Source organism: Petaurus breviceps, unplaced genomic scaffold, assembly GCF_028583685.1.
Source record: "Petaurus breviceps papuanus isolate PSGF00001 unplaced genomic scaffold, PetGlider_PUasm1.0 90778, whole genome shotgun sequence".
NCBI lineage: Eukaryota > Metazoa > Chordata > Mammalia > Diprotodontia > Petauridae > Petaurus > Petaurus breviceps.
This window is the reverse complement of record NW_027187343.1, coordinates 1,526,045-1,540,446: the sequence shown is the minus strand read 5'-3', so window position 1 is coordinate 1,540,446 and position 14,402 is coordinate 1,526,045. Positions and strand designations below refer to the sequence as shown.

The 14,402-nt window shown below is 43.1% G+C and overlaps 1 protein-coding gene across 2 annotated transcripts in view; it reads right to left on the bottom strand.

The window, feature by feature from the left end:
• Nucleotides 1-14,402, bottom strand: part of COQ8A (coenzyme Q8A) — an 83,564-nt gene that overhangs the window by 25,358 nt on the left and 43,804 nt on the right. For both annotated transcript variants that reach the window (XM_069069118.1, XM_069069120.1), the window contains exons 3-4: nt 8,551-8,958; nt 5,040-5,106 (exon numbers count right to left, since the gene is read on the bottom strand). In XM_069069118.1, coding sequence (XP_068925219.1) covers nt 5,040-5,106; nt 8,551-8,958 — 475 coding nt within the window. The remainder of the gene's footprint in view (nt 1-5,039; nt 5,107-8,550; nt 8,959-14,402) is intronic.

Genomic DNA, 14,402 nt, shown 5'->3' with positions numbered 1-14,402 from the left:
TGCACTATATGACAGAAGGCAGAACAACTCAACTCCTACCTTGCTTATGTTTTTTTTTTTTTACCAAGGAGAATAATCTTTAGATTAGGATAAATAAAACAGAAAATTGAAACCCAGGAACAGATGATAGGAGAGAAATTAATTGCCCTTAATGAGTTAGCTACCAGATGTGAACAGCCTACATCCCAGAGTGGGGTGGAGTGGAGAGGGAGTAACTACTTGGTGTTGATTTTTTTAAGGAAGGATTATGGAGTCTTTAAATAATGGGCTACTGGCAAAATTACAGAATATAGCATTAAAGGGAAGGCTTACAAAGAGTTAATTTAAAATACAGCATGAACAGATCATGTCAATGCAGAAACAAAGCTAATCACTTTGCAGACAATATGAGGGTATACTTGTAGAATCCTCAAGAATCGACTAAAAACTAGTAACAATAACATCAGCAAAATTACAGCATATAAAATAAATCTACATAAATCAGCATTATTTCCACATATTAAAACAACAAAGTCTTGCAGGAAAAGCTATAAGAGAAATTCCACTAAAATGACTTCAGGCAATATAAAATACTTGGGAGTTTACCTGCCAAAACAAACCCAGGAACTATATGTACAGAGTTACAACAAAGTTTTCACACAAAGAAGGTCAGATCTAAACAACTGGAAAAATATTAATTCCTCATGCATTGACTGAGACAATATGATAAAAAAAAAAAGACAATTCTACCTAAGTTAATTTACTTATTCAGTGCCATCCCAATCAACCTACCAAAAATTATTTTTATGGAGTCAGAAAAAATAATAAAATTCATCTAGAATAACAAAAGGTCAAGAATATCAAGGAAATCAATGAAAAAAATGTAAATGAAGGTGGCTTAGCAGGACCAGATCTCAAACAGTATTACAAAGAGGTAATCATGAAAACAATCTGGTACTGGCTAAGAAATAGAGTGGTGGATCAATGGAATAGATTAGGTACATGACACACAGTAGTAAAGATCATAGTAATCTAGTGTTTGATAAACACAAAGATCCAAGTTTTTAGGACAACTCACTATTTGACAAAAATTGCTGGGAAAACTGGAAAGCAGTTTGGCAGAAACTAGGAATGGACCAACATCTCACACTGTATATATGAAGATAAGGTCAAAATGGATACATGATTTAGACATAAAGGGTAATATAAGCAAATTAGGAGAGTATGGAATAGTTTACCTGTCAGATCTATGGATAAGGGAAGAATTCAGGACCAAAAAAAAAGAGAGCATTACAAGATGCAAAATGGATCATTTTGATTACATTAAATTAAAAGGGTTCTGCACAAACAAAAACAATATTAGCCAAGATGAGAAGGAAAGCAGGAAGCAGGGGAAAATTTTTACAGCAAGTTTCTCTGATAAAGGCCTCACTTCTCAAATATGTAGAGAAATAAATCAAATTTACAAAAATAAGAGTCATTTCCCAATTGATACATGGTCAAAGGATATCAACAGTAAGTTTTCAGAAGAAGAAATCAAACCAATCTGTAATCATATGAAAAAATGCTCTCAACCACTAATGACTAGAGAAATGTAAATTAAAACAACTCTGAGGTCCCACCTCACACCTATAAGATTGGCTAATATGACAGAAAAGGAAAACAACTATGTTGAAGGGGGTGTGGAAAAAATGGGACACCAATGCACTATTGGTGTTCTGAAATAATCCAACCATTCTGGAGAGCAATTTGGAACTATGCCCAAAGGGCAACAAAACTATGAATACCCTTTGGCCCAGCAATACCACTCCTAGGTCTATATCCCAAAGAGCTCAAAGAAAAAGGAAAAGGTCCTATATGTACAAAAATAGTATAGCAGCTCTTTCTATAGTGACCAAGAATTAGAAATTGAGGGATACCCATCAACTGGGGAATGGCTGAACACGCTGTGGTATGTGATTGTTATGGAATACTACTGTACTACAAGAAATGATGAACAGGATGGTTTCGGAAAACCTGTAAGACTTACATGAACTGATACAGAGTGAAGTGAGCAGAGCCAAAAGATCACTGTATACATTAGCAGCAATACTGTACACGGACCAACTGTGAATGCCTTAATTATTCTCAGCAATACAATGATATAAGACAATTCCAAAGCATATATGATGAAAAATGCTATCCTCAGATCAGAGAAAGAACTAATACAGTCTGAATGCAGATTGAAGCATACTTTTTTTTTACTTTATTCTTTTTTATGGTCTGCATTTTCTTTTGTGACATGGCTAGTATGAAAATGTTTTGCGTGACTGCATATGTATAATCTATATCAAAGCACTTGCTTTCTCCCTCTGACATCTCTGCAAGTCCAACATGCTGAGGGCTCATCCAGGGAACCCCTTCCTCCTAGACCCAACCCTAAATGGCCTAATGTAGGGAGAGAGCAGCAAATGTGCCCATGGAGGCCAGGGAAGGGGTGCGAAAGAGTGGGGACAGAAGTCTAGGCACCTGAGGAAAAGGGACCGGGGCACACAAAGCAAGTAAAGAGTGAAAATAAGAAACCTTATCCTAACCACCAAGCCAAGAGTACCTCTCTTGAAGAAAATTTCTTTATTTTACCTTATATTATGGCTTGGGGGATATATAAATATATGTATACACACAGCTATTTTACATATATATGTGTGTACATATTTTCTATATAATTTTATATATTGTACATATTATGTAAGGTAAATGATATATAATTTTATAATACAAGGTAAATATATATAAATATACATATATACATATACTTACACACATCCATATATAAAACATCTTCCTTGATAGAACGTAAGCTCCTTGAGGGCAGGGATTACTTCATTGTTACCTCTCTATCCCTCACCTACTATGGTGCTTAAATACTTGTTAACAAAAACTGATTATATTCCAGGTTCAGCTCTGCCACTAATTAGTTGTGTGTCCCTTGGCAAATGACTCTTGGGACCTCAGTTTCCTTATCTCTAAGACCATCCCTTCTGATTCTAACAACTATTACCAATCTATTAACAAATCTTTATTAAGTGCTTGCTATGTGACTGACACTATATAAAGAAGGTAATAAAACAATTCCTGCCCTCTGGGAGTTCACATTCTAGTAGAGACAACATGTCAATAACTAGGTATATACAAAATCTGTAGAGAGTAGGAATAAATTAATCTAAAAGGGGAAAGTGTTAACAGCTGGAAGGGCCAGGAAAGGCCTCCTTGCCGAAGGTGGGATTTGAGCAATGACTCCAAAATCTGACATGGAGGATTTGGAAGGCACCACAGTCATGTCTGTCTTTCCTCCCCTCTCGGTCTGTGCTGACCACAAAGCACCCTTGAATGAACACTCGTAGATGTGCCCCTCATGAAAAGTGAAGGGTGATAGAGGGAGGTGGCAGGTGGAAGGCTTACTACTGTTACATGGTTTCATTTCAGAGTTTTGTGGTTATTTCACACTACTTGGCCTGGGAAACAACTCCGAACAGGGCAAGATGACACCAAAAGAAAAAAAAGGAAGGGAGAGGAATTAGAGCAGAACATTTTAAATGGCAAAGATCACAACGGGAATCAGCCTTTGTGAATTCTTGGACACCCAGCTAATAAAAGGCATGATGCCTTGTCCCATCCCCCACAAATTCGATCACAACTTGACCTTATTAAGGTGGATTCCCCGCTTCCTAGGCAGCCACTGATGACCACCTGACTATAATAATCTGTCCTGTTCGGACTATATCTCCTTAAAGTCACTTCCCTCCTGAGGGTGACAGCAGGGCCAAACTCACCAGGATTTCATTCCTATTCAGATGAATTCTAATTCCTCAGAAAAGGGTGGGGTTTTTTCCACATAAATCCCAACACATGGGATAGGCTCCATTCCAACAATTCTGAAAAGTCTTATTCAAATTATATTTATTAAAGAGTCAGCAGATACAGAAAGTTCTGCCAGGCCATGGATGAGTAGATAGGGTGAAATGAAGGAGGTTTACAATCTCATGGAAGAAGACAAAAAGCAAAAACAAATACAGAGAGGAAGAGGGACTGGACCTATAATTTCCAACTCCAAAATGAGAAAATGCCCTTTACCAATGCAGGTCAGCACCTGCTCTACCACTTACAGGAGGAGCCCAGATCATTGAGGGATTTGTTTAAGGTCACAAAGTCAGTATGGGTCAGAGGCAAGACACACAAACATGTAAATCTCAAAAGAACCAGAGGGGAGATTTACAAAAACAAAAAAACACCATATCATGGAAAGAGGAAAGGGGAAGGCCGAAGGCGTCAGCGATGGGCCAGAACCTTGCGAGGCAGCAAAACAATACAGAAATACAAGAAAGGCCCTGAGTTCAAGCCCTGGTTCTGCCATTTACTGCTTACCAGGCAATTCATTTCATTTCTCTCAGATTCAGTTTCTTCACTTGTTAAGATAAAGAAAAGAATGCTTACAAAATCTATCTTAGAGAAAGTGTATGAAGTGTTGTTGTGAAGTAAAGGGGAAGGAGGAGCAGGGGACAAAGTAGATGTCCTGTGAGTATTTGTCACCCCCGAGCATGGGTGTTCATGGTCAATGCTACAGATGTAGTCATGCGATCACCCAAAGGTCAATACAAAGCAGAGCTAGGATCCAGTGGGCATGCAGCATTCTGGGTCATCTGCTTACCCATTAAAGAATGTTGTCAAAATGGGGACAGGCAGCCAGATGGGGCAACTGCGGGAAGCATTACCTGGTTCTTCCCCATGGCCCTCATCCTAGGCATGGTACCTTACTCTCCTCAAGCCCCAGCCTCCTGCCCTGGTTACTCAGGCTACAAGAACTGCCAACGGCAGTGCCTAGCACATCATAAGGGCTGAATACATGCTAACATCTAGCCAACAAAAGCCATAACCCAACTAGACAGACAAGTGTGTACATGCCTTGTGTGTGCTGGGTAGAGGGTGCAAGGGGGCAGAGAGCAGGGTAGAGAGAGAGGAGGAAAAGAAGGGAGAAGAGTGTGGAAGTCAAGAAGGCAAGAGGACCCAGAGGGCCATCTTACCTCCAAAGTTAGCCAGCCTCCCGATCCTCGTGACCGGCACCTTCCGTTCCCGTGCCCGCTCACTTAACTGAAAGGAGAAAAAAGAAACTCGTGGAATCGTTGAATATGGGCCAAAAGGAAGGTGAGTGAGTGTGGTAACCACCACTGGCTATAAGGGAGGAGGCACAACCCCTGGGGGCAGGGCTGAGAAAACTCACCTAAGAAGAACTTCTCCTTCAACTAAAAATGCCATATTCTCTGCAGAGGGTTTAGCAGCTAAATCCCATGAATACAGAGTATAAGGACTTGGGAAGAGGAGGGGAAAGTCCCAGGAGACTCAGAAGTACAATCCTTCAACAGGTCTAGGAATACCCAAGCATAGGCCTGTACCCACCAACCAGTGACCAAAAGACTGCTGTGGGCATGGGCACCCCTAAAGCTAACTACAATTCCTCTCTCTAAGCAAACCACAGGACCTGGAGGGTCCAAAATTAACACAGTTCTGGTCAACTGTCATTTACCACAAGTCCAAAAACCAAGGTTCTCCTAGTAGTCTGGAATTTGACATAATGCCGTAGAAAAAAATATTGGGTGTGGAGTCAGTAAGACCTCTGAACCTTGCTACCTATGTGACCCTGGGTAAGTAATTTAGCCTCTCCAGGCCTTAGTTTCCTCATCTGTAAAATGAGAGGTAAGATGGCCTCCTAGGTCCCCTCCATGATACGATCCTTAGGCAGCAATGCCATCACCACCACCCGCAACCCTTATGAAGCCAGTCAATACTCATGAGCTAAAATGTTGCTGAAGCTGCTATCTGGTACTTCCCATCCCCCCTGCCAAATCTCTGACTTCCTTCTTCTTGGTACAAGCAGCATTGGAAGTAATAATGTGAGGGAGTAGAAGGAGGGGTGGTCTGTTTCCTCTCTACAGGGCTCAGGCATTTCACATAAAGGTCACAGCCCTCTCCCACAGGATAATCTACCTTCCTGGCCTCTGGTCAGAGTGACAGGGCCACATCCCTTCCTTCTGCTTGTGAGAGGCAGCCATAACAAATCGCTTTGGAATTATATAGATTGAGCCAGGGACCTTGGGATTTCTGCTGGAAAAAGCCTGTCAGGTCACAGGTCTTCAAATGAAAACAATCCAAGGTTTGACTATGAAGGTGGCCAAACCACACACACAGCAAAGACTGGTCCACTACCACAGGAGTCAACCCAAAGCACCCAAAGATGGTCACTCTGAGGACCCAGGTCTCCAGAAAGTTAATGAAGACCCTTTAGTCTGTGATGGGGCAGGGAGCAAGGAGTGTCTTACTGACACCAAACCAGCGCTGAGGGGGAGCAGTGCTGGACTGATCTAACCTACAGCTCTTTGAATGGCCTTATCCAACTCTCCACCCATGGGTGGCTTCTGACTCTTCAGGGGTGGATTCAAGGGATGGGTTGAAAAACGACAAATAATTTTTTTTTTTTAAGCGACTGGGGTTAAGTAATTTGCTCAAGGTTACACAGCCAGTTATTTCTGGGTGTGGTGCTAAGTATCTAAGCCCGGATTTGATCCCCAGGTCATCCCGACACTGGAGCCGGTGCTCTTACTTGCTGAGCCACCTGGCTGCCTCTAAGCAATTGGGGTTAAGTAACTTGCTCAAGAAACACGGCCCGGTGTTTCTGGGTGGGTGCTAAGTGTCTGAGCCCAGATTCCATCCCAGGTCTCCTGACTCTGGGGCTGGTGCTCTTACTCGCTGTGCTACCTGGCCGCCCCCAAAGAGTTTTTAAAAGACCAATTTATTTTTTGTCTTTGAAACTGGGTCTCTGGTAGCAGTAGCAGTACTAGTGTTAGTGGTAGCTAGCATTTCTGCAGTACTCAGGACACACCAGGCACTTTGCCAAGCACATTATCAGTATGATCCCATTTGATTCTCACAACCACCTTGGGAGATAGGTGCTGTTATATCTCCATTTCACAGATGAGGAAGCTGAGGCAGACAGTTTAAGTGACTTGCCCAGGGTCACACAGCTGGATTGGCATTCAGAGCCCAGAGTTCCACCATTTGGCCACCCAGCCATCTCTTTTAAATAGGATTTATTTGGTGTCTACTATGGGCCAGGCACCACACTAAGTGCTTTAGAGATCTCATCCCATTTGATCTAAGTCACTTTGGCTAGAGGTGCAGCAGCCACTCTCCAGCCAGTCCCACTAGAGATCAGCACAGGACCTTTGACCTACTCTGCTTTTGATCTGGGTTTGTTCACTCCTCATTAGGCAGCCTAGGAGGCCCTCCTCCTGGCTCCACTTCTGGGAGAAGGCTATATTGATGCCAGACTTAGGAGGAATAGTCAGCTCAGCTTAGCTCACTGAAGCTCAGAACTCCCGAGTTCAAGAGGCTGCCCAGCCACAGCCTCTCAGCCTGAGGGATCATAGGCCCCCCTGCCACACTTAGCCTAAAAAGAACAACTTACCAGAATGCTTGGGGGAAGGGAGGGAAGACCAGGGGAGTGCTTCTCCAGGCCCACCTCTCTGTGGTCAAGAAAGGAGAGCCAATGCCTGCAAGGTCTATCACCATTAACACAGCATAAGAGAAAACTTACCCACTTGGGTCTTGGGGGAGGGAGGACAGGGAAGGGAATGGGACCTCAAACTTAGGACTTTTTTTTAAAAAGGGCTGATCCTGGGTCCCTACTCTATACACGAATAACTACATAGCCCCCAGATTGCCGCATAGATTATACAACATGGTCTGTACTTCTAGGAGTTAAACTCAGATGCTTAAGAGTTATGTCGCTACCAGTGATGATGGTGATGATGATGATGATGATGATGATGATGATGATGATGATGATGAAGAAATAACAGTGGCAGTAACAGCACCACCTTTCTCCAAGAAGAGGCTGGGCCACCTCTTACTCATGGCTACCTCTATCCTTGTTTGGAGCCAGAGAACAAGGGTTCAGATACCGGCTCAGCGGTGGCCAGTCACCTCCCCTCTGTGGGTCAGTTCTTCCTCTCTAAATTGAACAGGCTGGACTACATTTTAAAGGTCCCTTTCAGCTCTCAAGACTACTAAGCTGAGAAGCTAAAAGTAGCCTTCCCACTTAGCCAGAGGCATGGAAACAGTTACCAAAGGAAGACCATAAAGCCACCTTAAACCCACGGGCCATCCCTCCCTCCTTCTGCCCCACACTGCACACACCTCGGAACCTGCCACAGGAACACGGGACCCAGGCTTTGTCACCCACTGCACCCTGGGGTAAATAGGGTTACTGCAGCCCACAAAGGCAGATACAAGGGATGGGCCTCCAGAGAGGAACAGATAAAAACTCTCTTTTCTTCCTACACTATGGGACTAAAACCAAACCAGGCTGGCAGACAAAGCCCTGCCAGACTCCTCTTGTATCTCCCCCCTGCCCCACCTTGATGACCCACATGTTCCAGACAGCAGAGGTCCTGCACCCTAGTCTGGAGATGGAAGACATACGAGAACTCCCACCATCAGTAGCTCCTCCTAACTCCTGCGAGAGGCCCCTTCACATACCATCTGTTTGTGAGGCTTGTTTCCAGTCTGAGCCTTGCTCTGTCGGGCTTTCTCAATATCCTCAGCAGTGAGGCCCCCCACAGAAGACTGGTCCTGATGGAAGAACCTTCGCTGCATGACTGAGGTAGCAAATGGGTCCCTAGGGTCTCCAAAAAGTTTCCCATGGATTTTCGCTGAGGGAGAACCAAAGGGCTGGCCTGAAGCCCCAGCTTCCCCAAAAGGTCCACTTGAAGCATAGGCAGGAGCAGGACCTTCTCTGTGGAACTGGTCAGGAAACGGAGGAGGAGGAGGAGGAGGAGTGGAGGCAGAGAAGTCCGAAGGCCCTGCTGCCTCTGGTCTGGAGAAGTGCAATTCGGAGCCTGGCTCCTCCTCGGTGTCGGAGCGGCGCTCTTGAGCCTGACTGGTACTCTGCCAAAGAAACAAACCAAGGTTTCAGAGGAGACAAAGAGGAAGACGCAGCAGCGTAACAAGTCTTCATGAGTGCTGGGCTAACCGCAGTCCAAAAAGCCACCTGGGCCTGCGTCCTGCCTATGGACAGGATTTTCTGTGACTATCCTGGGATTTCTTCTAGTTTCAGAGGCTCCCTCAATTCCCCACCCATTACAGAGGAGTGAGGGAAACTGACTCCTATTTCTGGCTCCACTGCAAATCTTTCAGGTGGCCCTAGACAAGTCCTCAACCTTTGGATTCTTCATCTTTAATACCACCATCGCCCCCTAGACCGCACAGGGTTGGAATGAGAAGCAAGAAGGCAACTTATTTATGGAAAGCTCTTAGGAAACACTCCCAATAGGTTTAGCTATTCAAATCAATCTAAGAGCCACATAGTATGTGCCTGCTAAAGCAAAGCACTGTGACAGCTGATACGGATATAAAAAGATGAAAACAAACAGAAACTAACAGTCTTTCCCCTCTAGGACAGGGGTTCTTAACCTCTTTTAAAGGGGCCATGAGTCCTTCTGAAAGTCTAGGGACCTCTTCTTGGAAGAATGTTTTTAAATGCATATGCTAAAAGACACAGGATTATAAAGGAAACCAAATATAATGAAATTGCTATAAAAACATTTTTATAAAAATGAGTTCACAGGCCCTAGGTTAAGAACCTCTGGACAAGGAGCTCCCCATCTGCTAAGTGGGATATGACATGTCTACAAGGAAATACAAGGTACAGTGTGATTGGAGCAAAGGAGAGACACCCTTCCATTTTACCCCCACCCCCAGGCTAGTGTTCTAGGAAAATGTGAGGAGGAAGAGAATGCTGTTATTGGAAGGGACCAGAGGAGAAGAGGCATCAGACCTGGGCACTCTAGGATGGGATATATTTGATTAGATAGAGGTGAACACAAGGAGGGAGCAAATTCTAGGCATAGGTGAATACAAGGAGACTAGAGATGACAGAGCCCTTCATGCCCAGCTTGGCTGGATATGAATGATGGGGAGTAATGTGGATCTCTAAGTCGGTCAGATTTTGGAGGGCCTTAAATATAACAAAGGGTCACACATGATTCCCTCAAGGTCATGTAGTCACTGACAGAGCCAAGAGAGAGTTCCAGATCTTCTCACTTTCAGACCCATGTTATTCCCATTAATTGACCCTCAGTAACCTTAGCCTCTGCTTTCTCACCATACTCTGCCAATTCCCCATCAGCATAATCAGGTTAATCATAGTCACATATGGCCTTTCTGGACTAGCAAATCCTAGGGGAAGGGTAACACTGGGGATGACCAAAACACAACTCTCAGTTGGTCAGGGAAGGGGAGCACCAGAGGACAAAAGAAAACTTGATTTTGGAAAGCATCATATGAATTAAGAAAGGGCTGGTTTATCAATCAATCAACTATTTATAAAGTTCCTGGAACAGAGGGGCACTGAAGACATACAGGGGAAAAGAAAGTAAGCTCCTGACTCATTTTATCCAGTTAGACAATATATACACAGAGGCAAAATAAAAACAATTCTTTTGGGGGAAGACATTAGTGGCAGGGGGAAGGGGGAAATTGCTAAAGAGGCTCAGGTAGAAGATGAGATGTCTATTAACTGGAGAATGGCCAAACAAATTGTGGTATATGATTTGTGACAGAATTCTACTGTGCTGTAAGAAATAAGCTTGATGATCTTAGAAAAATAGACTTGCACGAAATAATAGAGTGAAATGAGCAGAACCAAGAGGACAGTGTACACGGTAACAATACCGTGTTAAGAACAACTTTGAGTAACTAAGTCATTTTGACTAATACGAATACCCAAATTAACTATGAAGGACAAATGAAGGAAGATGCTATCTGCATCCAGAGAAAGAACTGATAATGAGAAATATGTATAGAATGGTCTTATTTGTGCCTAATGGAGTCATCTCTAGGATGGGAGTGGGGGGAAGGGAAAAAAGAGGGGGGGGGGAAATATGATGGCTTTATCATGTATTTAAAAGTAACAGCAGAAACAGGACTTCCAAGGAGCTCCCGCTTCCACCTCCTCCAATTCATGTAAAAAGTGACTCTAGACAAACTTTGGGGCTACAGAACCCACAAAATGACACAGAGAAGCTAACTCCCTGCTGAAGATAGTCCAGCAGGCCAGCAGGAAGGAGCCAACACAGCCTTCTGGGAGCTGAGCCCAGCCCACTTCACCTTGCCTCGCCCCACCCCGCCCCGCCCCGCCCCTCTCCAAGCCGAGGTTTTAGCCGCAGGGCAGCTACAAACAGGTGTGAGCTGGAGGGACTTCAGATCACCAGCAGCTGTGGCAGTTTCCAGAATTATCAACACATAGATGCTAAGGACAATGAGAGACATCAGTGCAGTGTGGACTTTGGGACCTGGGAGTTCAGAAGTGAGGTCTAGCCTTTGCCCCCTGGAGGGAGAAGCCGCTGAGGCACCATTGGCTGCTTCAGAGCTCCAGGCCTGCAGAATGTAAGGGGACCAAGTGACCAGTCTAAAGGGTAATCACTCTTGCTTTAACCTGCTTGGATCTGGATCACTGTCTGGGGTGGATGTCCTGGAGTGCGTGACCAGTGTGCCAGAGCGTGTGGAGGCTTCAGAGAGAGCAGCCAACTAATAGCTCCAGCAGCTGAGAAAACCCCAACAATTTGGGACAAAGTTCACCCCTCTAGTAGCAAAGTTCTACTGTGGCAAAAAACTCAAAAGTCAAGTAATTGAGCAGCAACATGAGAAAGCAAAGGAAGCAAGGCAAGCACAGCAGTCCAACTTTGGATTCCTTTTTTGGGGACAAAAAAAGATAGGGTATGGAATAGGAGGAAGACAGCAAAGTCAGAACTCCTGCACCAAAAGCTTCCAAGAAGAATACAAGCTGCTTACAGGCCATAGAGGAGCTTAAGAAGGATTTTGAAAACCAAATAAAAGAAGTGGAGGAAAAATTGGAAAGAGAAATGACAACGATGTAAGAAAATTATGAAATGAGAGTCAACAACCTGACTGAAGAAAATAACACATTAAAAAATAGACTAACTCAAATGGCAAAAGAGGCTCAAAAAGCCAACGAGGAGAAGAATGCCTTAAAAGCTGAATTTGCCAGATAGAAAAAAGAATCTCAAAAGTTCACTGAAGAGAATCATTCCTTCAGAACTAGACTGGAGCAAATGGAAGCTAGTGACTTTATGAGAAATCAAGATACTATTAAACAGAACCAAACAAATGAAAAAATAAAAGGCAATGTGAAATATCTCACTGGGAAAACCACAGACCTGGAACATAGATCCAGGAGAGATCATTTAAAAATTATTGGACTACCTGAAAGCCATGATCAAAAAAAGAACCTAGAAGTCATCCTTCAAGAAATTTTCAAGGAAAATTGCCCTGATGTTTTAGAACCAGAAGGCAAAATAGAGGTTGAAAGAATCCACTGATCACCTCCTGAAAAAGATCCCAAAAAGAAAACTCCTAGGAGTATTACAGCCAGGTTCCAGAGTTCCCAGATCAAGGAGAAAATTTACAAGCAGCCAGGAAGAAACAATTTGAATATTGTGGAAACACAATCAGGATAATACAGGATCTGGCAGCTTCTACACTGAGGGATCAAAGGGCTTGGAATATGATATTCCAGAGGTCAAAGGAGTTGGGATTAAAACAAAGAATTACTTACAGCAAAACTGGGTATCATGTTTCAGGGGAAAATATGGTTATTCAATGGAATAGAGGACTTTCAAGCATTCTTGATGAAAAAACCAGAGTTGAATAGAAAATCTGTCATTCAGATACAAGAAGCAAGAGAAGAATGAGAAGGTAAACAGGGCCATCCCTAAATGAAAAAACAATAATTGTAACTTATGAAACTTTTCTCAGTAAGAGAATAGTTGAAGAGAATAGAAATGTATATACATATATTTGTATACATACATATATGTCTATCTAGGAAGCTGTATGGACGTATGAATACATATGTGAGTATGTGTATATATGTGTACAGGTATACATAGACAGAGGGCATAGGACCAGTTTAATGGGAAGGGATGATACTTAAAAGGTGAAATTAAGAGGTGAGAGAGGAACATAATAAGAGAGAGATGGGGAGAGACAGAATGGGGTAAATTATCTCATACATAAGAGGCAAGGGAAAACTGTTATAATGGAGGGGAAGAACAGAAAGGTAAAAGGGAATGGTCCAAACTTATTCTCATTGAATTTGGCTCAGGGAGGGAATGACATATACACTAAATAGGGTATCTCACCCTATGGGAGAGTAGGGGGGAAGGGAATGAGAGGGATGGAAGGGAGGGCAGGCTGGGGGGGGAGGGAAGTTGGAAGCACCCACTTTTGAAAAGGGACGGGAACAAAGTAGAGAATAGAACTAGTGGGGGGTGGGATAGGATGGAGGGAAATATAGTCAGTCTTTCACAATATATCCACTATAGAAATGTTTCGTATAGCTATACATGTACAACATATACTGAACTGATTATCTTCCCAGTAAGGGTGGGTGACGAGGGAGGTAGGGGAAGAATCTGGAATTCAAAGGTTTAAAATATATGTATATTATTATTATTAATTATTATTATTTTACATGTGACTGGGAAATAAGATATACAGGCACTGGGGCATAGAGATCCACTCTGCCCTACTGGAAAGTCGGAGGGGGAATGGGGGAAGATATGGGAGAGAGCAGATTGGGGGAGGGGATATTCAGTGGGATCGCTATTTTGGGGTGATGGGTAGAGAAAAATGGGGAGAAAATTTGTAACTTAAAATCTTGAGGAAATTAATGATGTAAACTAAAAATAATTTTTAAAAAAGGGGAAAAAAAGATACAAGCTACTTGAAGGTAGGAACTGTTTAGTTTTTGCCTTTTTATCCTTAGCACAATAGCTTAAACTTAGTACCAGCTTAATAAATGCTTGTTCTTTTCTAAGAATGTTTGTCCACTGTGAAGATAGAGAGTGACAGACTAAGACAAAGTGGGCACTGAACAGGAGAAGTTTCACAGTTACAAATTCTATCTCCTTCGGGTTTATAGCTCCTTCCTTAGCCCACTGATTCATACAGCTCTGGCTGGTCCAAATTCTGTAGGATGGTCCCAAACCTGAAAGTACCTGCTAGAAGCAAAGGTTAAAGGTCAAGGTTTGGCCCTGGAGGCAGCAGCTGGTCAAAGTCAATGCCCCAACCCCCAAGACCTTAAGGGCAGAAGATATTTTCAACTGGAACTTAGTTGATGTGTAATAAACAATGGCTGTTCAATAAATCAACAAGCATTTATGAATTTCCCACTATGATCCAGGAACTGTGCTAAATGTTCAGGAAAGATAAAACAAAAAACGAAATCATCCCTCCCCTCAAGGAACTTATGCTCTAAAGGGGAGGGGGGGAGAATAGTGTATACACATATGAGTTCATATAAAATAAGG